This window comes from Ovis aries, chromosome 9 (assembly GCF_016772045.2).
Source record: "Ovis aries strain OAR_USU_Benz2616 breed Rambouillet chromosome 9, ARS-UI_Ramb_v3.0, whole genome shotgun sequence".
Lineage (NCBI taxonomy): Eukaryota > Metazoa > Chordata > Mammalia > Artiodactyla > Bovidae > Ovis > Ovis aries.
The window spans coordinates 64,925,440-64,951,709 of NC_056062.1; the positions used below are offsets into that span (position 1 = coordinate 64,925,440).

At 33.8% G+C, this 26,270-nt stretch overlaps 1 protein-coding gene across 2 annotated transcripts in view; it reads left to right on the plus strand.

Moving 5' to 3' along the window:
• The window catches only part of CSMD3 (CUB and Sushi multiple domains 3), a 1,392,034-nt gene that overhangs the window by 1,067,554 nt on the left and 298,210 nt on the right, over window positions 1-26,270 (plus strand). For both annotated transcript variants that reach the window (XM_060393469.1, XM_027973090.3), the window contains 3 exons: window positions 3,727-3,918; window positions 9,807-9,933; window positions 11,585-11,787. In XM_060393469.1, the coding sequence (XP_060249452.1) occupies window positions 3,727-3,918; window positions 9,807-9,933; window positions 11,585-11,787 (522 nt within the window). The remainder of the gene's footprint in view (window positions 1-3,726; window positions 3,919-9,806; window positions 9,934-11,584; window positions 11,788-26,270) is intronic.

Below are 26,270 nucleotides of genomic sequence, written 5' to 3' on the forward strand. Positions count from 1 at the left end.
AGCCTGACATGCTACAGTCCACGGGGTCACAAAGAGTCAGACATGACTGAGCAACTGAACTGAACTGAGCATTATTTATGAATAACAATATTAATGTGAATATGAGTCAATTAGTATAAATATTAATCTGAAAAGTAATCTGAACTAATATTACTATTAATCTGAAGCAGCTATCAATAGAACCAGATGATGAAGTTTTTATATCTTTCTCTTCTCTTATAGATATCAAATAGTAATTTTCAAATGTTAGGAATCTTTAAAGAAGATTTCTGCTTTATGATGGCAGGAAGGAAATTAGAACTCAGTTTAAGTTATTCAGAAAGTCAAAAAGATTTAGATAAATGAGAATCTCCAGTTGATTTTTGCTCCAGGAGTTTTAATTTCATCACAGTATCAAATTACACAAGGAATGGTGAATATTTATAGTATATGGTTTTTCATACACATCTTTATTTAATTGTCATTTTCATGTATTTGAGCTTTTCAGTGAAAAGACTGGCAGCAGAATGTTTCCATAAAGATAAGGCACTTCTGAATATTTATGAATAAGCAACAATAATTCCACCAAATTGGACTAAATTGTGTTGTGCTTTGTAGCTTACATTCTATTGTCCATGTGCATTTTCATCTACAATGCAAAGTATTATAAATTATCTTAATTTGCAAAGAGTGTCTCCATTATACCTCATCACCAGCAATTGCCAACCACATTTAAAGAACATTCAAATTAAAGGAGGATGAATTTGGTAATAAACCTTAAAAAGAGAGCTTGATTTCCACTTTTACTTTGATAAATGATACATGGGAAAACTCAAAAGTGGCTGAATCTTGAATAATAAACTGAATATTATGTCTGGTAGAAGGAATTCAAGCTTGATACTTTTGAGCAGAGATATTTTAAACGTACTCTTTACAGAGTCATACAAAATATGTCCTAAAAATTTTGTTACTACTTCTACTGTTTCTACTTCTGTTATTGCAAGACTGACTTGCTCAGCAACCTCTGACCTCTTGTATGACTCTGTTTGAAGCTGTTTGCATTTGCCTTATTTTAACATATTTCCACCCAAATGAGGTTGTCACAAATTAATCCATACAGGAGTTTCCTGCAGTTTTTTTTAAGTCTATCATAAATTTCATCAAAATTACTTTAGCTTATTTTTCAGATGTCACCTAGAGATAACTGCCCTGAGAATAGCATTCATTCATGAACATTATTGCACATCTGTTATGTGCCAGATTTTGTGCTGTGAAGGCTTTGGGGGAAAGAGAAAAAAGTGAAATAGGCCCAATCTATAGGAAAAAAAAGAAAATAAACAAATGATTGTAAATTAATGAAGATATGTGAAATAGTTCTATTGGTTGGCAGAGAAAGGAAAGATGAAGAACCCTTCAAAGAGACTAAGAGGAGGCTCCTTATGTTCTCCAAGAGCTAAGGTAGCCCTCAGCCTACAGAAATTAAAGTATAAATTTGGTACTTTTAGCTGTACATTTCTGGTAATTGTATGCTTGTTTTGACACTCTGGGAAGTCAGTACTACAAATTAATGACTTGACATCAGTGAGCTAAAATATGCTTTTTTGCATTCTAGTTCAAATTTAGATTAATTTGGTCAAGGATCTATGCCCACAAAAAACATACAGATCTCTTTTTGAATATCATATGATTTAAGATGCACAAAAGTTATTCTCTTCTCCAATATTATTTGTCTTAGAATCATAGATTTCCCTCATCCATGAAGCTATCTAGAATTTTATCATGGTCCTCTAGTCTCAGAAGTTATAACTGATATAATTTAACATCTAGTTGGGAAATAATGACGGACAAGGAAGACTGGCACACTGCACACCATGGGATCGCAGAGAGTTGGACATGACTTAGTGGCTGAACGATAACAAACAGTTAATTATCTTTGTCACATTATATCATTATATCATTTATCTTGTTATTATTGTTTAGTGGCTAAAGTCAAGTCTGACTCTTTTGTGACCCCATGGACTGTGGCCTAGCCAGGCTCCACTGTCCATGGGATTTACCAGGCAAAGATACTGGAGTGGGTTGTCATTTTCTTATTCAGAAGATCTTCCTGACTCAAGGATCAAACCTGTGTCTCCCGCACTGGCAGTCAAATTCTTTGCCATTTTGTCACAAGGGAGCCCATCATTTAACTTACATTTATAGAATTTATAAAACACTAAGTACAGAAGAATTCTATAGCTAGAAGATTTAGATTTTTGTAACTAGTGTCATATTTGATTTACCTTCTGAAGTACCCTTTTCTAGTTCTTTCAGGATCTTAGGAGCAAATTGTGCTATGACTGTTTCATTTTTAATATTCACCTTTATTAATTTTATTCTGAATAGGCACAGTACGTATACTGGATCTAAAGAGATTAATTCTTATTTAAGTGATAGAATTGATGAATTAAATATAATAATAATAATAGTAGTAGTAAGTATGTCAGCATCCCTTTGACCTAGTCCTTACCTCTGTAGTAACACAATGAAAATCAGATGGAAAAACTTAACCACATGACCAAGGACAGAGAATAAGAAAAATGGACTTGCTGTGCTTGAGAGAGTTATCTCTCTCTCTCTCCTCTCCTGAAAGGAGGAAGGAAAACTTTTGCTCTTTGGAGATGGGATGGAAATAATTCTGTTTTTATGCTAACCTTAGTAATGTAAATTTAGGGTTTCAACAGTCAGATTAACCTCCTGTGTCTCCAGTTTTTATAATCTAGAGATTTCTGTAAAGTCCTGGGTCTCATTCTTCCTTAAGATGTAAACACAGATCCCCTCCAGAGGTACCTTAATCTCTCTGGAATTCTCTCACTACTCATATAAACATATCTTCTTAATCACAAGCTTCCAGCTAAAGTCATGTGGAAAGCCCCAACTCTTTAGAAATCAAAAATATTTATTTTTATGAACTACTTTTTTTTTCCTTGTGAGAAATTTTGAGAGTTGTGTATTCTGAAGGCAGAATATAAAAATTCAGAGTTCTTCAGACTGATTACTGGGTTATATTAACTCTTGCTAGTCATTTTAAATATGTCTATTTCATTTTCTTCCAAGACTATAAAAGTAAAGCAATCTAAAGTTATGTTTGCATTGGACGTATTTGTTACCTGAACAGTTGTGGTTTCACATATTTTAAATGAATTTTAAACTTTTCGTGATTTGATCCTAATAGTTACATTGGTCAGAATTTATTAGTTGCAAATCGCTTGAAGCAGGCAAGAATGTTAGTACTATAACACGTTATGATACAGTCATAGAGACCATGGGGTATCATTGCTAAATTTGAATAATAAGACAAATTTTAATTTTTTGAGGAAAAAAAAACTCTCTCTGGTGGCTGTAAGTAAGTAAGTAAGTAAGTGAAGTCGCTCAGTCGTGTCCAACTCTTTGTGACCCCGTAGACTGTAGCCCACCAGGCTCCTCTGTCCATGGGATTCTCCAGGCAAGAATACTGGAGTGGGTTGCCATTTCCTTCTCCAGGGTGTCTTCCCAACCCAGGGATCGAACCCAGGTCTCCCGCATTGGAGGCAGACACTTTAACCTCTGAGCCACCAGGGAAGCTGTATGCTATCAAAATTAAATATTTTAAGTAATAAAACAGGAAAAACTATGTAATCATATTAAAACCAGTAAAAGGGATGATTTGTACTGTTTTAAATCCTCCTGCTAAATTTTGTCTTTAATAAATTTATATTCTTCTCATAGGTTTTGAACTTTCACATTGTGAGGATCCTGGCATCCCACAATTTGGATACAAAATCAGCGACCAAGGGCATTTTGCTGGTAGCACTATCATTTATGGATGCAATCCAGGCTACACTCTCCATGGAAGCAGCCTTCTCAAGTGCATGACAGGGGAGAGAAGGGCATGGGACTATCCTCTGCCATCCTGTATTGGTAGGATACTGTTTTTGGTTTTCATGCAATATTTCTATGGAAGTGTTATCAAAATATACTGTACCTTTTCAAGTTATTTTATTTGTCCACACCCAACTCATACCTTAATCAAAAAGCTAATGAATACATTGTTCAAATTTGTGGTAAGTCAGAGGATTCTTTCCATAATCAATGAGTACCTTCTCTTTTCGGGCAAAAAATAGTTCTTATGAAGTCATTATATTTATCCTATCTTGATATAAAATTTAAGTCTCTACAAAATATGTTGAAACTCTTAATCATACACATTTACTGAATCTCATTGACCAGATTTGTTTTAATATACAAAATTAATGCTTATGCTGGTATAAAGGCAGATTAAAAAAACTAAATATTCTCAATAACTTCAAAGACTTTCTCTATATACATACCTTTTCAAAAACTAAGAAAGTATATCTGTTTTCCTTATTTTATGTATCGTAACATAATTAAATGAATTTCAATAATAAAAGGCATGTGAGAATTAGTCATATAAGATATATTGCCTACATGAAATTACAGAATGATCATTTTCTCTCTTTGTATAGCTGGAGAAGAATTTTATTACTACCATCCCATAAATCAATTAACAAATAACTGAGCATGTGTAAGAAAGAGGGTGGATAGAAAAGTGTTGATAAAGACCTCTGCTTTTTTTCTTTTGGTCCCAGTATAGGTGCCAGACTGGATGGATTACTAGGACAACAAAATGAAAAACAAACAAACAAACAAACATTTAAACAAAACACAAAGTCCTCAATAGAGGAACAAACAAGTTTCTTTAATTATTCTTATTTAATGATGGTTGTGGTGGCCCAAATCCATTTTGTGTCAGGCTCATATGGATAAAATTGACTTACTTTTTAAAAAAGATTTATTAAGATATAATTCATATTGAAAAATTCCACATATTTAATGTATACAATTTTATGAATTTGGAGACCTGAACATTTTGAGGTATATTTTAATGTTTGTTAATGGATATAGTCAACACAGGAATTTTCACAAAACTTGATAGACTTCAAATAGGAAAGAAATGAAATTCTAGTTATTAGAGGTCTTGCAACTAATTGCAATGTTTTCGATGATATGAGACTTCTATTGGTTTGTTAAAACATTGATGAGCAGAAAACAAACGTTCTTTTATCCAACCAAAATGCAATTATACTGCTTTCCTTTCAGATGCATCTGAATTTTGGATAGATTATGAGGATAAAGCTAAAATAACAATCAACTTAAATTGACAAAGCTTAGAATTCTGGAATATGACCAACAACCAACCTGCTGGCATTGGTTATGAGAAAAATGTACACTGATTAACTCTCTCTGAAGTTATATTCTTTGGTGTGAATATCAAATATATTTAGAAAATCATTAAGGCGTTCAATAGCACAAAACTATAAACTTAAAAATACTGACTTGCTATGTTGTCTGTAGAATTAAAATCACAAACTAATACATTAAAAAATATTTTTTTTCTTTATATGTTGAATCGAGCTGAAGACATTTTCATTTTTTGGAAAACTTCATGCAAATAGAAGAACATTTGATCTAGGATCAGAAGATTTAATTATTTTGTGACAAATCAATGCACTTTATGAATCTGCCAAGTCAAAATTTAGTAATACCACTGCTCAAGCTTTATGAGAAGGGTGACTTTTGTTTTTTAAATGATAGATGATCAGGAATAAAAGCTTAAAACAGCTGGACACATAATGTGTCGTGCTGATGATTTTCATGACAATAGAAGATGAAATTCTATTTAAGATGGTATTCTTTACTGTCAATAAGTAACAGCTTTACCACTTGGCCTAAAATCATAATTATCCATTCCTATTAACCTTAATTATCTATTATGGTTATATTTTTGCCTTGGCCAAATAAGAAGCTTTTTCTTAATTATATGGATTTTTCTAGGTAATTATGTTTCTGTAGCTTATACATTAAGCAAACAAAAAATAATTTTTAGGCACCATAGCTAGAGGTATTTAACCTTCGCACCTTCAGTTTTATCTGTAAACATAAGACTTCTGACAGAATTTGAACGCCAATGTTACATCATATCACACTGATTTATTTGAAATCAAATAGCCAAGTAATATTTGTAACAAAGAAATATGGAGAAAGAGTTATGTTTAAATTCAATATAAAATCAATTCCCAAACATCCAGTTCTTGGAGTTGCTTAAAATTAGTCTGGCAGATTGTTGTTTTTGTTTAGTCACCCAGTTATGTCCAACTCTTTGCGACCCCATGGACTGCAGCATGCCAGGCCTCTCTGTCCCACGCCATCTCCCGAATGTTGCCCAAGTTCATGTTCATTGCATCAGTGATGCCATACAGTCATCTCATCCTCTGATGCCCTCTTCACCTACTGCACTCAATCTTTCCCAGCATCAGGGACTTTTCCGATGAGTCAGCTGTCTGAATCAGATGACCAAAATACTGGAGCTTCAGCTTCAGCATGAGTCCTTACAATGAGTATTCAGGGTTGATTTCCCTTAAGATTGGCTGGTTTGATCTCATTGCTCTCCAAGGGACTTTCAGGAATCTTCTCCAGCACCATAGTTTGAAGGCATCAATTCTTTGGTGCTCTGCCTTCTTTACAGTTCAGCTCTCACAACCGTACATGGCTAATAGGAAGATCATAGCCTTGACTATACAGATCTTTGTCAACAGAGTAATGTCTCTGCTTTTCAACACACTATCTAGGTTTGTCATAGCTTTCCTGCTGAGAAGCAATCATCTTCTGATTTCATGACTACAGTCACCATCTGCAGTGATTTTAGAGCCCAAGAAGATGAAATCTGTCACTACTTTCACCTTTTCCCCTTCTATCTGCCATGAAGTAATGGGACTGGATGCCATGATCTTAGTTTGTTAATCTTTAGTTTTCAGCCAGCTCTTTCACTGTCCTCCTTCACCCTCATCAGGAGGTTCTTTAGTTCCTCTTAGCTTCTTGCCATTAGAATGTTGTTATTCAGTTGCTCAGTCATGTCTGACTCTTTGCTACCCCATGGACTGCAGCATGCCAGGCTTCCCTATCCTTTACCTTCTCCCGGAGCTTACCGTTAGAATGGCATCATCCCCGTATCTGAGGTTGTTGATTTTTTTCCTGCTTATCTTGACTCCAGTTTGTAACTCATCCAGCCTGGCATTTCTCATGATGTGTTCAGCATATAGGTTAAACAAACAGGGGGACAGCAGACAGCCCTGTTGTACTCCTTTCTCAATCTTGAACCAACAGTTTGTTCCATTCAGGGTTCTAATTGTTGTTTCTTGACCTGCACACAGGTTTCTCTAGAAACAAGTAGTATGGTCTGGAATCCCCACCTCTTTAAGAGCTTTCCACAGTTTGTTATGATCCACACAGTCAAAGGCTTTAGTGTAGTCAGTGAAACAAAGATAGATGTTTTTCTGGAATTCCCTTGCTTTCTTTATGATCCAGTGAATGTTGGCAATTTGATCTTTGGTTCCTCTTCTTTGTCTAAACCCAGCTTAGACAACTGGAAGTTCTTGGTTTGCATAATGCTGAAGCCTAGCAAGCAAGATATTAAGCATGACCTTACTAGAATGGTAGATGAGTGCAGTTGTCTGACGGCTAGCACATTCTTTAGCACACATTCTTTAGTACTACCTTCTTGGGAACTGGGATGAGGATTGACCGCTTCCAGTCCTGTGGCCTCTGTTCGGTCTTCCACAATTGCTGACATATTGAATGCATCACTTTAAGGGTATCATCCTTTAGGGTTCTGAATAGCTCTACTGGAACCCCATTTATTAACAGCAGTGCTTCTGAATGCCCACTTAACTTCGCACTCTAGAATGTCTGGCTCTAGAATAACTGACCACAACATCATAGTAATCCCTTCATGGATCACTGTCTTGTCATGGTGAAGGGCCTTGCATAGGCCAATGAAGCTATGAGCCATGCTGTGTAGGGCTACTCAAGACAGTTGGTTCATTGCTGCTAGTTCTGACCAAATGGGATCCGCTGGAGGAGTGAATGGCAAACCACCCCAGTATACTTGCCATGAGAACCTCATGGATTGTATAAAAAAAGGACAAGTCTGGCAGAATGAAGTATCAAATTTGTTCTCCTCAGAAATATGTCAATAATAGTGAATAAATCATTAAAAATGAAGAAAAATAAATTATTACAGTTACAGCATTCTAGGCTGTTCAACAAAGGTCTTGTTATAAAATGAGAAAAACCACAGTAAGTGATGGTTACTTCTTAACTATATATATTTTATTTATTTTAAAATAAAAAATTTATTATTATAAATTAAATTAATGTTACAATACAAAATAAACTTGCTTAGTCTTCTATAGGTGTATATATCAGTCAGGGTTCACCAAATAAAAAGAATTAGTAGATCTATATGTGATCTATTTAGCTATCATCTATCAAGAAATGTATTTAATATATTGAGGAATTAACTCATGCAGTTGTGGGGACTGACAAGTTCAAATTCCATAGGGAAGATCAAAAGGCTGGAAACTAGGGCAGGAATTAATGATACAGTCTTGAGGGAAAATCTTCTTTTTCAGAAAACTCAGTTTTCATTGTTAAGGCCTTCCAAATAATTGGATGAAGGCTACCCACATTAGCAAGGGTAAAGTCAGCTGATTATAGATGTTAACCAGGTCTATAAATAGCAACACCTAGACTAGTGTTTGATAAAATAACTGGGTACTACAACTTGGCCAAGTTGACACATAAAAATAACCTTAATATTATACTAAAATATAACATCTAAAATCTTTGAAGCAATTTTATCTATATGAATAGAGCCTGCAAATTTTAACCATGATATTCCATTGTTATTCAGTCTTTTCCAAGTGCTGAAACTTTGTCTCTGACCTTTGTTCTAACAATCAAAACAAAACAAAAATTCAAGATGTTTAGTTCAGCATTGCATTTGAGTAAGATAATAACACTGCAGAGAACAGGAAAAATAAATGTAGTAATATATTCAAATATATAAGCAGAAAGTAAATTACCTTGGATTTAGTTTTATTTTTTGGTAGTATAGTAATTTGGAGAAATTTCAAAAATATATTATCACACCTTGTGGTTTTTAGGATGTAGAGAAGTAGAGTAATATACTAAGTAAACGACTTCATTTCTCCTCTAGCAAGAGGATTCTTTCTAGATTATTGGCTTATCAATGTAAAATCATTCCAGATTTCCCAATATATTAAATATTATTAAGATAGAGAGGGAATTCCCCAAAAGATCTATTTTTAATTATATTGTATGATGATGTTTACATTTTTAATTTGGTGAATTTTATAAAAATTAGAGACCACTTTAAATCAAAACGGAACCAGGTTTAACTGAAGTAAAATCTAATAATAATGCCACTTTGACTTTGAGGAGGTTAAAAGCAAAAGAGTTTAGAGTGATTGAAAGGGGAATAAGAGGACAATGAAATTTAGAAGGCCTGAGGGACCTGCAGTAAAGCTTAGAGGTAAGGTAGTAAGATGATGAATTAGTTAGCCTACAACCAGCTATAAGGGAGCAACTTGCCATCTGTTTCCCCTTGTTACATTAACATTATTTTGCCATAAATCTTAAAAAGTTTGAAGCCTAAACTCTGAGCTTTTGAGTGTGTACTTTTAAAATTCCCTAATTGGCTTATTATATTATCATTTATATGATCTAACTTGAGATTCTTGTTTTATTGTACAATGTGTTGTTACTTTAATTAACACCTTAATCTGAGAAAGCATATACACGTATATACTTTCAATAAGAGAAGAAATCAATCCTTATTTTCCTTCAGGTGAAAAATATATCCTCAAGAAATTTGTAGATGTTTAGAAAGATTAAACTGTGACTTGAATTGAATTAATTTTTTCTAGCTGAATGTGGAGGTCGTTTTAAAGGAGAATCATCAGGAAGAATTTTATCTCCTGGTTATCCCTTTCCATATGACAATAATCTGCGTTGCATGTGGATGATTGAGGTAGATCCAGGAAACATTGTCAGGTAAATGGATTTTATCTTTTCAAAATGACTGAGGAATCTGAATTTCCTGATCAGACCCTATATGTAATTAATATTAAAATTTTTCTCTTTTTTTTTACCATTGGTAAAGAAAAACATGGTTTTTATCTATTATAAAATTGGGGGAGAAAGTATTGATAAGCATGACATACTAATTCATAGGCCACAGCATTGGTTCATATAGCCCCTTAGAAGCTTTTCAGTTAGAAGAGGGCACAAAAGATCAGAATTTTCCTGCTGCTTGAGAGTTCTACTCTTCTAATGCTTCATGAATTAAGATGCTGTAAATTCAACAGAATTCTGAGATTTTTAAAAATTAAAGAAGAATTGTTATATTAAATTGTAACCCAGATTTAAAACTGTGACAATTCACATATCAAACATGGATGTGATATATATATATATATATATATATATGGGGGTGGTGAAGAGAGTTGAGTGTGTTGATATAATTGGATTTTTAGCTTTTGGATTAGGCACAAGAAAATCTGATATTAATTTTGTCTAGACTAAAGCAAAATAGATTTAACATGAAGCAATTTTTTTCTTTTGTGTGCATTTTTGTGGTGAGGGGCCATTTTCACATTCAGGAAGTTTCCTTTTACTTTACTTCTTTTTTGAATGTAAACTGTTTTTGCATTTGTGGAGTAAATCTTTGATTCTTATAAAACAAGCACACTAAAAAATTGATAACAGTGGCAGTAACATACACTATGGCATTAGATAACTTGAGTTCAATTCATGACTCTGCCACCCTTAGGGCAATCTTATTTAATCTGAATCCCACTTGCCACTTTTCGTAAAGTTGATATCAAAATTGTTCCTGCTTCACTGAATCATTATAATAATTAAAGGAAGAAAATAGATGTAATGCATTTTGCACAGTGTGTGGCACATATGAGCTCCTCTTAAATGTCACCTGTCATTGCCACAATTAAGTCATGAACACTGAAAAGAATGTATAGGTAGGTCTTCCTTGGGTTACATGCTGATAAACTGAACATAAATTAAAAATGTCATAAACTGAAAATGCATATAATATAACTAATCTACCAAAAACCATCACTCACCCTCACCTACACTAAACATGCTCAGAGCATTTACTGTTAGTCTACAGTTGGGCAAATCATCTAACCTGAAGTCTATTTTATAATAAAGTATTGAATATCTCATGTAATTTTATTGAATACTATACTGAAAATGAAAAACAGAACTGTTTTATGAGTGCATTATGGTTGTAAATGTGTTGGTAGCTTGTTTTTTTTTTGATCTTGTGACTGACTGGGAACTTAGTTTCCTAGCACTGCCCAATGTCATGAGAGAGTATCACAACTGGGAAAAGATCAAAATTCAGAGTACAGTTTCTACTAAATGTGTATCTCTTCTGTACCATCTTAAAGTCAAAAATTCCTAAATTGAATCATAATTTGCAGAATTGATATAATAGTATATTTAATCATATTCTAAAAAATTATACTGTTCAATAAAAATGCATTGTTTACATACCCATTTTGCATTATTCATTTTATTTGATAGAATAAAAAATATCTAGTATAAGCAAAGATATTTTATATTCTTTATTTAAAACTGGATCCATGTTTAAAATAATCAGAGATATATGGTTCTCCCACAGCCTGCAGTTTCTTGCTTTTGATACGGAAGCATCACATGATATACTCCGAGTTTGGGATGGTCCACCTGAAAATGAGATGCTTTTAAAGGAAATTAGTGGGTCTCTTATTCCCGAAGGAATCCATAGCACTCTCAACGTAGTGACCATTCAGTTCGACACAGATTTTTATATCAGCAAATCTGGATTTGCAATTCAGTTTTCAAGTGAGTTGTTTTTTTTCTTAAATAAAAATATAGAAATGTTACTTAAATCCTTCTGTTACTTTACTACTCAAAAACTTTCATTTTTAAAATTTTAATTATCTTAATTTTTTAATTTTATTTTTTAATTGGAGGAAAATTGCTTTACAATGTTGTGTTGTTAATTATCTTAAATATTCTTATTTCTCTTCTTACTCATCTGCAGTTAAGATAAACTATAGATAGGCAAAAGAAATATAATTAAGTTCTAATTAATTAATTAATTGTTGGTACCTTCTCTCCAATTATCGTACCAATTTTCCTTAAAGTAAAGGTGGTATTAAAGTTAATTCATCGAGTGAAATAATTACGTTATACAAACTGATAATTTGAATTTACTATAAAAGTATATTTTAAAATGTAAAATTTTTAGAGATAGGGAAAGGAATGAGTATTTGCCATTAAAAAAAGCAACCCTACATTTTTACTAATTTTATTTTCTTCTCTTAAAGATCTTAATTATATATTCACAGAAAACTTTGACAAAATATTTTAAATATACTTTTACATTAAAGATATCCTACCACAATGAAATGTCTTTCACTCTAATTACCAGTGTTGATGGCTGTTTTTTGTTTTGTTTTGTTTTTTGCTAAGTGGTTAACTATATGCTGTTTCTTAAAAGGGATTTTGGTTTAATGGCTGAAAAAAAATAAATGGGAACTCAAAAAAATTTAGTTGCTATTTTTTTACTCTTATTATTGATACACATTATCTCTTTGAGAAAAATATCTAAGGGATCTTCTAATTGCATAGCCTTAAAAATCCCAGTAGTTGAAACTTATTGAGATTTCCAACATCATCTATGGAAAGAGTGCAGACCAGTATTCTTCATATGTGCCTTAATTCAAGTCTTGGCTTCTTACTAATTGCTGATTTGGGGCACTTCACCTCATCACCTGAGTCTGAGCTCTCTAATTCACATAGGGATAATGATGCTCATTTCATAAATAGATTATTAAGATTTAATATGATAATGAGTGCACAGTACTTAGTATTGAATAAATAGTTGATGCCCAGTAAACTATTATCACTATATGAATACATGTAAAATTGGAATCTTTTGGAAAAAGCATGAAGAACTTATTTAATGACTGGCCTGAAAATGCATCACTTTAAGTTAACAACTAACAATATAAATATATAATTAACTTGATATATTTTTTGTTTGTGAAAGATGATTGTTTGGCATAATCAACTAACATAAGTAAATGAATTGTTTTGTGTTATGAAGAAGGTTCATGTAAGGGAGGTATACATCAGTATAGATGAGTCAGTGTCTTTAGATTTGTACCCTTAGTACATCTTTTGAGACAGAAAAAAAGGGAATGAAAAATAAGAGAATGATTATATAATTAATGAAGATAAAGGACTTCTAAATCTGAAACACAGATTAAGCATTCTTCATATTTATATCTTGACTTTCTAATTTTTTTGAAGTTAGGGACAATATGTCAGCAAACTGTTTGTGATATCTGTTTGATTTCAGTTATTTATGATGATAGTTTGGCAACTAACAACTCTTTCATTTACCTTAAATTAGTAAGGTTTTACACATAAATGGTTATTGTGATTAAATATCTAAATGCAATCATATGATAAGGTGCTTCAGGCTATTGTTTGTGAATGCCAAGTGCATCTGCTTAATAGAAACAAGCTGCTTTATATGCATTTCTGGAAATTTTAATGTGCATCTGTCAAGGAAATTAGTAATATATTTTTTCTATTTATTGTATCTGAAGGTCATATTAAAGTTATAGAAACAATATGTATCCTACCAGAGTTTTAATAAATCTACCTTCAAATATTCTTTTAAGATGCATAGAAATATATATCATTGATCAGAGGCTAAAAATTGATTCACTAAAATAAAATTACCTTAATAATTAATATATTGTAAATAGCATCAATTCAGATTGCAAATGTGAAAAGTTTGGTTTCTTTTTTCATGAATGATTCCTTCCTTGGTGCCAAGAATCACATTGCGCTGTGCATAGTTACTCAGTTGTGTCTGATTCTTTGTGACCCCTTGGACTGTAGCACACCAGGCTCCTCTGTCCATGGGGATTCTCCAGGCAAGAATACTGGAGTAGGTTGCCATATTATCCTCCTGGAGATCTTCCCAACTCAGGGACTGAACCCAGGTCTCCTGTGTTTCAGGGAGATTCTTTGCTCTCTGAGCCACCAAGGAAGCCTATTAAGAATAATGTTAAGTACTTTATGTACGATAACCTCATTTAATGCTCACAGAGGCCATATGAGATATACTGTGCTGATGATCAGTGCTCAGTAGTGTCCAACTCTTTGTGACCCCATGGACTGTAGTCTACCAGGTTCCTCTATCCCTGGAATTCTCTAGGCAAGAATACTGGAGTGGGTTGCCATTTCCTTCTCCAGGGAGATATACTATGTCATCCCCATTTACCAAAAAATTTACACTGAGGTTCAGAGAGTGAGTTAATTTATTCAAGGTGATAACCTAGCAGATGTTTCGACTGTGGCTCAAATCCACCTCTGTCTGAAAGGAGGTTAACACTGTGCCTGGTGCTTAGTAAATACCTAGCAGTAGTGACTGCTCATTAATATTCTAGAGGAAACACAAAAATCTTAGTTATATTTATTAGTTACAGTGAAGTTTTACAATTTCATCAGCTTATCTTCTGATTATGCTCCCAAGAATCACATCTAAGGTCACACTTCTAAAAAGCATGTGACTTATACAAGTGAAGAAGTGAGAAGGAAGAAAGAAAAGTGGTAGTATGTGAATTCCCAAAGAGTTCCAAGGAATAACAAGGAGAGATAAGAAAGCCTTCTTCAGCAATCAATGCAAAGAAATAGAGGAAAATAACAGAATGGGAAAGACTAGAGAGCTCTTCAAGAAAATTAGAGATACCAAGGGAACATTTCATGCAAAGATGGGCTCTATAAAGGACAGAAATGGTACGGACCTAGCAGAAGCAGAAGATATTAAGAAGAGGTGGCAAGAATACACAGAAGAACTATACAAAAAAGATCTTAATGACCCGGATGATCACAATGGTGTGATCACTTACCTAGAGCCAGACATCCTGGAATGTGAAGTCAAGTAGGCCTTAGAAAGCATCACTACGAACAAAGCTAGTGGAGGTGATGGAATTCCAGTGGTGCTATTTCAAATCCTGAAAGATGATGCTGTGAAAGTGCTGCACTCAATATGCCAGCAAATTTGGTAAACTCAGCAGTGGCTACAGGACTGGAAAAGGTCAGTTTTCACTCTAATCCCAAAGAAAGGCAATGCCAAAGAATGCTCAAACTACCGCACAATTGCACTCATCTCACATGCTAGTAAAGTAATGCTCAAAATTCTCCAAGCCAGGCTTCAGCAATACTCTGAATTGTGAACTTCCAGATGTTCAAGCTGGCTTTAGAAAAGGAAGAGGAACCAAAAATCAAATTGCCAACATCCGCTGGATCATCAAAAAAGCAAGAGAGTTCCAGAAAAAACATCTACTTCTGCTTTATTGACTATGCCAAAGCCTTTGACTCTGTGGATCACAATAAACTGTGGAAAATTCTGAAAGAGATGGGAATACCAGACCACCTAACCTGCCTCTTGAAAACCTATATGCAGGTCAGGAAGCAACAGTTAGAACTGGGCATGGAACAATAGACTGGTTCCAAATAGGAAAAGGAGTACATCAAGGCTGTATACTGTCACCCTGCTTATTTAATTAATATGCAGAGTACATCATGAGAAACGCTGGACTGGAAGAAACACAAGCTGGAATCAAGATTGTCGGGAGAAATATCAATAACCTTAGATATGCAGATGACACCACCCTTATGGCAGAAAGTGAAGAGGAACTAAAGAGCCTCTTGATGAAAGTGAAAGAGGAGAGTGAAAAAGTTGGCTAAAGCTCAACATTCAGAAAATGAAGATCATGGCATCTGGTCCCATCACTTTATGGGAAATAGATGGGAAACAGTAGAAACAGTGTCAGACTTTATTTTGGGGGGCTTCAAAATCACTGCAGATGGTGATTGCAGCCATAAAATTAAAAGACGCTTACTCATTTGAAGGAAAGTTATGACCAACCTAGATAGCATATTGAAAGCAGAGATATTACTTTGCCAGCAAAGGTCCGTCTAGTCAAGGCTATGGTTTTTCCTGTGGTCATGTATGGATGTGAGAGTTGGACTGTTAAGAAAGCTGAGCGCCAAAGAATTGGCGGTTTTGAACTGTGGTGTTGGAGAAGACTCTTGAGAGTCCCTTGGACTGCAAGGAAATCCAACCAGGCCATTCTAAGGGAGATCAGTCTTGTGTTTTCATTGAAAAGACTGATGCTGAAGCTGAAACTCCAGTACTTTGGCCACCTCATGCGAAGAGTTGACTTATTGGAAAAGACTCTGATGCTGGGAGGGATTGGGGGCAGGAGGAGAAGGGGACAACAGAGGATGAGATGGATGAGAAGGATGCCTCGGCATCACCGACTCGATGGACGTGAGTTTGAGTAAACTCCGGGAGATGGTGATGGACAGGGAGGCTTGGCGTTTTCCGATTCATGGGGTCGCAAACAGTCAGACACGACTGAGCAACTGAACTGAACTGAACTGAACTGATGTACATTCCCATTTAAAAGGGACTTTTGCCCACTCTGGCTATTGTCATTTCGTCCTATAGGAAGAAAGACTCATTTTAAAGTGGAGATTGAAATATGTTTTATTTAAAGTCCTCTAATTGTCAAAGAAATCAAGTAATCTTGAAGAGATCATTAAGATACTATAGTCCAGTAAATAAATCAGTTCTATAGATCAAATTTGGCTTGTAGGTCAGAATTTGCCACTTCAGCGCTTTACCAGAGTTTCTCCTTTTCCTCAGATAAATCTGTCTCGTTACTCATTTATTTGTTTGTCTGTTCATACAAGGAGAGCCTATTAAAGGACCAGATATTAAGCATATTTATCTCCAACTGTTTCTCAAGTGCATCTTTCCTTTAATTTAGGCAATCATCTTAGTTACACACACACACACACACACATACACACACACATACACCCTGTACTGTTTTCTGTCCTTAAAGTTTCTTTTACTTTAAATGTTTTCCTGCTCTTTTTTCATAAATCTTACACTTTCTTCCAGAACTGATACCAAGAACTCTACTATAAAATGTTTTCTGGCCTCTACGTAAAACATTTGGATATACTGTTTATAAAACAGTATATAAACTGTTTATAAAACCATCTATATTTTAAAACTTTATCTGACTTATCTTTATAAAATGCATTTCAGCCCATTGTCTAGGCACTTGCTATAGTTTTTTTTCCAAGTAAAGATGAGAAAACATGGATTATCTGTCCATGGTTCCAAAGATGTTTTAATTATGTGAACTTTGCCTCTCCAAATGTCTGTAAAGAACAAATATTTTATTCAAGGTGATCATGTAATTTATTGTTCATATCTAAGATGATTTTTGAGAGTAACAGGGGACATTGTTAAAAATTAAGCTGAACAACAGCCGTAAACTAGAACAATACTATCCAAGTCAATTTGTATCATTATTTTAATCGAGTCAGGTATGCATTCTGTTCTCTTTCCATTTACCACCACAATGCCTGTTCCTCTTTTGGGTGAATAACTGTCAAACAATAAATTAAAAAGTAATGAGACAGCCAATAGTAGCAAAATAATCTTAACAAACAAAATACAACCAACAAAATGTATTTCAGTAAACTTGGTACAATGTGAGTGTAACTGAAATGTAGGTCCCATACCAACTTCATAATCATTGTCAAGCCACTATCAGCAGCCTCATGCCTTCTATTTCACAATCTATGCATTCCTTGTAGTCTGTCACTTTGCCGCTTGGTGTTATAGTCTGCAAGGTACTTTTGCTTAATCAGAGTTACTTAAGTCTGGCATCGCCACCTCATGCTGTCCTATGCTCTGTTCTTGGTTCTCAGCAGTCAGCCTCTATATCCCCTACTTAAATTTGTAATCTGCTTGTCTCATCCCACTTTAGTTCCTCAGGGAGAATATCTTTAAGTATCATGCTGTTATTTGCCCACAGAATAGTTGATTTTGGCAGAACATTTTCCATGTCCTTCACTTTTAACCTCTCTGTTAAGAATTTGCTCTTGCTGGATAATACAAGATACCAGGGCCCAAAGCTTATATTGTTGAAAATTCTCTAGGAGATGGATTCCTTAATTATGAGAGGTTGATGTCTCTGGCCTTAAAGAACTGTATGGTGCCCTTGCATTCATTCTCATCCTCATTATTACTGCTTGCATTGCTCTAGCCACTCACTTCATTATCTGTAGCTAGACTTTTGTCTATACTTCCAACTGACTAATGTTTTGAAAACATAAATCAGACATTCCTCCCTGTTTAAATATTTTTAATGGCTACACAGTCATAAATTTAAAATTGTGGAGTTACGTTTAAAGCAATTTGTACCCAAATTACCTGCCAGCTTAATCCCTCACTATTCAGTTACATACATCTAGTCGTCTAACTGTACTGTCCTGAGAAGACATTGGCCATTCACATTTCCAGTTCTTTTGCAAACTTTCTTCCATGTTCCTAGTACGTTTATGTCCACATTACAAAATCCTAATTCTTAGTCATTTTCCAAAGCCCAGGTTAAATGATACTTTCATTACTGATGAACTTCTAGACAGAATCAGTCACTTTCATATCTGCAACTCCCTGATACTATGTGTGTGTTATGTAGAATGGCTATATAACCTAGTTTGCCCAAGACAGTTCTGATTTATGCCTCTTTTTCTGGGCATCCTGACTAGTTTGGCATTTGGGCTGTATTTTCCATTTTTAACGAAGTATCATTATTAATATTTCTGTTAAAATAGGTGAGGTATATTTATTAGCTGTCATCTTTGTATTTGATCTCATCAGAGAAGGCAATGGCAACCCACTCCAGTACTCTTGCCTGGAAAATCCCATAGACAGAGGAGCCTGGTAGGCTGCAGTCCATGGGGTCTTCACTTTTGACTTCACTTTCACTTTTCACTTTCATGTATTGGAGAAGGAAATGGCAACCCCCTCGTGTTCTTGCCTGGAGAATCCCAGGGACGGAGGAGCCTGGTGGGCTGCCGTCTATGGGGTCACACAGAAATGGACACGACTGAAGCGACTTAGCAGCAGCAGCAGTAGTGTATGAGGTACATTCTCAGTGCTCAGAGAAATTATAATACATGATTAATTTTGCAAGATAAATATACTGCAAACCCATCTCTATTTTCCAGTCTTTTGTGGATTTCAGATAACTTAAACTTTCTTTTCCTGAGTAACATATAGATCACTTGAGGACAAAATGAAAATATTCTCAGATATTAATGTCTAAACCATTCTGACCTTGGAATGTAGTGGGAGAAGTATTTGATACTGTTGCCTTGCCAGCTCTTTTGTATAACAGCAAATTATGTCATAATCTATGGTTTGAAAGATACATAAAGCTGTCAAGCCATGAGTTAGCCAGATAAGTGAGAAATATGTATTCTTGAAATACACACAGAAGTAGAAGTTGAACAGATGTGCTATAAAGCTATAGTCTGAATGTCTTTGCCATGAAAGTGTTTGTTATTTATTTTATGGGGTAAATTAACAATAATTTATTTTATCATAGAAATATTGTTTTACAATATATGTTTATGGTAGTTGTGGCCTTATTTAAACTCCACATTTAAGGAGAAAGTGTATACTGAATATTCATTTCTTAAGAAAGCTAATTACACCATGACCTATGACGTACAATAGAAAGTTCACCTGAAGGTTGCAGTGAGGAAAAGCCCAAGCCGAGATTAAGAAGGAGGTCAGAGAAACTTATTATTGCGAAAGTTGAAACTGAGCTCAAAAGGATCGCAGGAAGGGATCTAGAAGAATATTCTGTTTTTTATAATTTGTGAATCAAAGCATCTTAGTACATCCAGAAACACATTTTAAACAAGCAAGGAATCCCACATGATCCCACTTCAATAAAACATATTTAGGTAAGTTGTAAAAATAATTTTAGTGGTTAAATTATGTATGGATTGGTTATTTTTATGTACAATCAAGTAATTAGTAGAATACAGAATTAAATGAAACTTTCTTGGCTTCTGTATTATATTAAAATTTTGTAAGCTATGGTGGGGCTCACTTTATATTCTAAAATATGAAATGTAATTAAATGGTGATTGGGAGTCATAACACTGACAAAATCTGTCATTTTAAATTACCTGATGTATTAAAAAGGTAGTTGATTTTTTATAAGTATCTAGCTACTATAGGCATGTTCTTTTGGTTTGAATGTTTCCTAAAAAAAAGAAAAAAGATTGTTTGAATTGTTTCCTAAGTAACATTTCTCCCTGGTTTTAGATTTATCCTGGGGAATCTGATATGATTGGTATTAATAGACAAATTTTTCCTAATAACTTGTTAACTTCATGTGAAAAATGGGATATTTTGATTGAGAGTTTAATATATATGATATTAAAACATGAAATTTAGACCTAATAGTGTATTAATATTTTAAGATGCTGATCCTTGGTATTTTTATTTTAGGAACAAATTGTCTATACATTTTAATATGATAAGCTGTTGAAATACCTATTTGGATTAACTCTATGGTTCTTAGACTTTTATTATCTACATACTAAGGATTTTGTACCACTTGCTCAAAATGTCTGCTAATCATCATGCTTTTTACATTTAATGTGCTAATCATCAAAAATCCCAATAACTTCTCAATTAAAACTAAAAGAAAATTAATGCTGAAAATACAACTTGCACTCAATATATGTTAACATATATGGGCATCATAGTGATGTCATTAACCATGTGAAAACTATAAGACATAAATCTGTTTAAAAAAGAAACATCATTTTTCATCTAGAACAAGTGAAAACTCTACTGAACTAATTTTATCACTTTAGTTCTAAATTCTCTTCTGCATATGTGGAAAGTGTTAACATGCCACCTTCATTAGCAGAAGAACTTCTCAAATAACAATTTTAAATTTACTTAGACTTATTATTATTATTATTTTTTTAATGCTCCAGCATACGTGCTTCTGGGCTTCCCTGGTATCTCAGCTGGTAAAATATCCACCTGCAATGCAGGAGACCCTAATTTGATTCCTGGGTCGAGAAGATCCCCTGGAGAAGGGATAGGCTACCCACTCCAGTATTCTTGGGCTTCCCTGATGGCTCAGATATTAAAGAGTTGCCTGCAGTGCGGGAGATCTGGGTTCAGTCCCGAGGCTGGAAAGATCACATGGAGGAGGACGTGGCAAATCACTCCTGTGTTCTTGCCTGGAGAATCCCCAGGGACAGAGGAGCCTGGCGGGCTACAGTCCATGGGTCACAAAGAACCACGTGCACTTGAAAGGATAACAGTGTACACTTGCCATTATTTGGAATTAAATACCAATGAGATACACTTGGTTGATAACACTATGCCTAAAGTATTCTATATTATTATTAATATTTGTCTACGTCTTTTTTAAGCTACTAATTAAACCATATTGAAAATCAGTTTTTATTGGACCCACCTGTGCATTCCATCATCATTTTCCCCCTCTATTAAATTATTAGTTAAACATTTTGGAGGTTGGGGTGTACTTGCTCTGATATTAATAACATACATTTTTTAATCAAAATCTACTATCACATTCTATTACACAACCTCACATATAATGTAAGAACCCTACAATAATGTACTTCCAGTTCTCTCTTCTTTCCTTTGGGCAATTGTTTTCACTTATCTTACTTCTATTTATGTTAACAGCACATAACTTTTTTTTTAAACTTTTAAGCAAACAATTATCTTTTAAATATTTTTATAAATGAGACAAAGAACATATATTAAAATTATAGTATTAAGGATAAACTGTTTTGTGATAATAGTACAAATATAAATTTTGGTGACATACAACTTCATGACAACAACAAAGCTCTTATTAAATTAAGAAAAAGATAATACAATTTGAATTGATTATGGAATACATATGATTCATAACTTCAACCAAGCAAATTCTATCAAAATAAAACTATCATTAAAATTTACAAATATTTTTATGTACAGCAAAATAATTGAATAACCTTTTCTTTATGTATGACAAAGAAATGCTGATTCAAAAATAAATATATAAATTTTAGTACATCAATACTAGTTTCTGCTTTTGCTGCTCATTTTCATTCAGACTTAGGAAAGTTTGTATCTGAAGCACTGTTTTTCATACACAACCAAAAGTGAAATATTTCAAAAAATCATAATTTAAGACAATTTGGTAAGTTTTATATTGTGAAAAAATTTTATCAAAGAAAGGTGTCCAAAGAGAAATAAAGATTTAATATATGTGAAAATACTTAAGCTGAAATATTTACACATTGCTTTATGACATAAGATCAAATTGAAACTTTCCCCTATTTCAAAGAACTAGCTCTATGCTTACTGGATACATCAATACCTATACAGAGAAAACTTTCTCAATTAAAAATATTATAGCCTATGGAGACATTTGTTGACATACCAACAATGTAAAATATATTGGATATAGCTTTAACAATACCAATAAAAATAAGAATATATTGAAAACCATATACTTACGTAAAGAATAAAATGGCATTGGTGGTGGTGGTGGTTTAGTTACTAATTCATGCCCAACTGTTTGTGACCCCGTGGACTATAGACCACCAGGTTCCTCTGTCCATGGAATTTTCCAAGCAAGAATACTGGAGTAGGTTGAGTAAAATGACATTAAATATGTCTAAAAAATCAATTAAAGAATGTACACATGTACCACAAATGATTATTTTGCTTCTCTTATTTTTAATGTTTATTTAAGTCATGTAAAGAGGATGTTTTTGTGTGAATAGATATATGGTATTTTAACTTTTTAGAAATTATTTTAAGTAATTTTTGTATAGATAATTATTTTGAAAAGTTCATCTAAAATTATAAATCAGTACATATTTTAATTATATAATTTAAATCACTTTTAGCTTTTTATTTCATGCCCACAATTTTTCACTTTATATGACAGATGTTACATGATTTTAATAAACATTTTATTATATTAAAGACATATTCATATCTGCTATCCCTCTTAGATTATGTTCCTTTGATGGACAAGATATTATCCTATTAATATTTATATAACCAGAACTTGGCATTACACCTGGTAGTTAGTAAATGTTAAATGAATCTGACTGTGTTGAAATTTTTTATAATGTAAAATTAGAAACACACTGGTATTATGTGCTATCAGTCAAAACTATATAAAATATTTCTGTTTATCTTTTTTTTGCTAATTAATTCTGTTAATCGCCAAATATTGGAATTCAACTTCAAATTAGACTTTTATATAATCCTTTATAAAGAAACCACCTGCAATGCACAAGACCCCAGTTTGATTCCTGGGTTGGGAAGATCCCCTGGAGCAGGCCATGGAAACCTACTCCAATATTCTTACCTGGAGAATCTCCACGGGCAGAGGAGCCTGGCAGGCTACAGTCCATGGGGTCTCAAGGAGTTGGACACAACTGAGCTACTAAGCACAGCACATAATCTTTTATAATCTTGGATAAAAAGTCAGTTTCCTGTATAGGTATGTACCTTTGACAGCTGTCAACCTAACATGACTTTTGATTTAAAAAACATTGGACCAGTGATTTTATCCTCACTTTGTCTACATATTAGAGCACAAGAATTGATGGTGGTATGGAGGTGTTATTGTCCAGTTGCTAAGTCATGTCTGAGTATTAGAAACCCCATGGAGTACAGCATGCCAGCCCTCCCTGTTCCTGTATCCTGAAGTTTGCCCATTTTCATGTTCATTGTGCCGGTGATGCTATCCAACTATCTGATCCTTTTCTGCCCTCTTCTCCTTTTGCCTTCAATCTTTCCCAGCACCAGGGTCTTTGCCAATGAGTCAGTTGTTGGCATCAGGTGGCCAAAGTATTGGAGCTTCAGCTTCAACATCAGTCCTTCCAGTGAATATTCAAGGTCGACTTATTAAAATGTATTTCCAATACCAAGCATACTTGGCTTCTAGTGGGTTTACAACAATTACCTGGTGAATAAATGAGTAAATATGTATTTTTAACAGTATGTTTATATAAAGTACTTGGAAGTATACTACAACACTAGCTTTGAGGTTTCTTTTGCATCCCATGCATGGAATATCTCTGTCATCTTATCATCTACTATAACCTTATTTGCCATATCATTAGGTATTTCCAAATCATAATGAAATTCTAAAGATAGCCACATTCCTGAGAAGCTGGCAGAGTATAGGCCTAATAATAGTGTTGAAACTTCTTTATAAAATTGATGGATCTCATACAAAGCAAGGACTCAATCAAGGGCAGAATTCTCCAGGGTGAAATCCAACTCTAGGTTACCATCTGCATTTCAAATATTTTCTGATTGATTTGATTCTCAATGAGATTTCCTTCCAGGTTAAATATTCCTATTACCCAGCTTGATTTCCTTATTGATAGTGAAGTGGAGAATATAGTGTGATTTCTTAGTCAATACAAAAGTATAAGGCAATAAAACTGAAGAGGACAGTATAAGGCCTTGTGAATACCAAATTTGGACCATGACCTTACTGAAGTTTCTTGACATATTGCAGCAAAAAATACAACTACTTCTTGGAATAGTGAAGTGAACTACTTCAGTGAATAGTAAAATCTACTGCTCTTTGAATTAGAATTGACATTTTCATATCATATAATTTTCAATTATACAATTTAATTGATAGAATAATACTTTAAGATTTTTTCTAATACTAAATCAGTCAGGTAAATTATTACTATGTCAGTTTTACTGACAAGGCAGACAAAATTCAGAGAACTAAGGCAATCTGATCAATGTCCCTGTCTTACTACAGTACAATTCTTCTGCTTTTTATAGTATTATCTATCCAATTGTATCAGATCTTAGGTTTTTCAAAAGTTCTTGAGATAAACAAGTTTATGCCAAAAAATCAGCTTTCTGAACAGAAAGGACACACAAGAAATTATAAGTGATTTTAGTGTATTTTTTCTTTGTTGTACAGAGCAATGCCATAAGAAAACTGGAGTATTAATTAGCCCAAGGTAACCAAGATGGTAATTCAAACGTTATCTCTGAATTATCATCCATAATATATTTGACACATGTGCATGTGTTAGTTAGGACCATTTTAGTTGAAATGAACATTTCTAATTAAATTAGATGAAAACAAATATAAAGTGAGAAGTCAGAAGTGTATTTACAGTACTGATGAATTATAAAAATGATAACTCAGTCATTTTCTGTAGTATTTAGTGCTATCTATATTATTCTAAAAATGGCTTCAGGTTATCCAGAGAGAGTAACACAAATTAAAATGTAATATAAATGTTGTTACTGCACTTGGAGTAAATGTTTCCCAGTGTGAAACAAATCCTAAATTATAAATAAAGCTTAAGCATACATTGAAATGACTAGTTATAGTTTTGTTCATTCATTCATTCATTTCACACATATTTACTTGATGAACTATTTTTAACTCTTATGAAAGATTCTCTTCAATGTCTTATATATGAGGACTATTTATCCATAGGGTGTAGCAAAACTTGATTTGATAAGGTTTCATGTTGCTTAACAATAAATGCATTTAACTCTTTCAGTAGATTTAGACTATTGGTAAAGACTGAAAACATTGTAAAAACAATTCCTAAATAATACTAATATAAACTTTCCTCACTTGAATAAATTCTTTTTAAATTATATACAAAGACATATATATATATATAATTAGCATAAATGAATATCGCTGATAAAATTGGAGACAGTTGTATAGATATCTCCCTCAGGATAGATATTTGATAAGTGTTCTACTAAAGAAAGGAAGGGAATGAGAAAACAATTGGAGGAGGATAGGAATGTAATGAACAGTCTGTTTATTTAAGATGGAAGTTATAAGTCACATTTGTATGTTACTGGTTGTGACCCAGTACAGAAGGAAAACCTAGTGAATTAGAAGAGTTGAAGAATGTTTAGGAATGAAGTTCTTTCAAGACAAGAACTAGGATTAGCCTTACATAGAGCAAGGACAGCTTCATTGCAACAGGAGAGGAAGCAGAGACTGTGGATACAGATTCCAGAGGTGAGGGTGTGCCTACTTCACTGCTTCTATTCTCTTAAAGAACCATAAGGAAAGAAATTTGGAAAAAAAAAAAAAAAGAGAGAGAGAGAGAGAGAGCAGGAAGAAGAGAGAGAATGAGAAAAACAATAGGAGGGAAATGTCCTTTTTACTATAATTACTTAATACCATTTGGCACATACATTGCTAAATCTGGCATTCTGTGTGAGGTGCTATCGTTTCAGTTGTGTCAAACTCTTTGCAACCCCATGGACTGTAGCCTGCCAGACTCCTCGGTCCATAGCATTCTCCAGGCAACAATACTGGAGTGGGTTGCTGTGTCCTCTCCAGGGA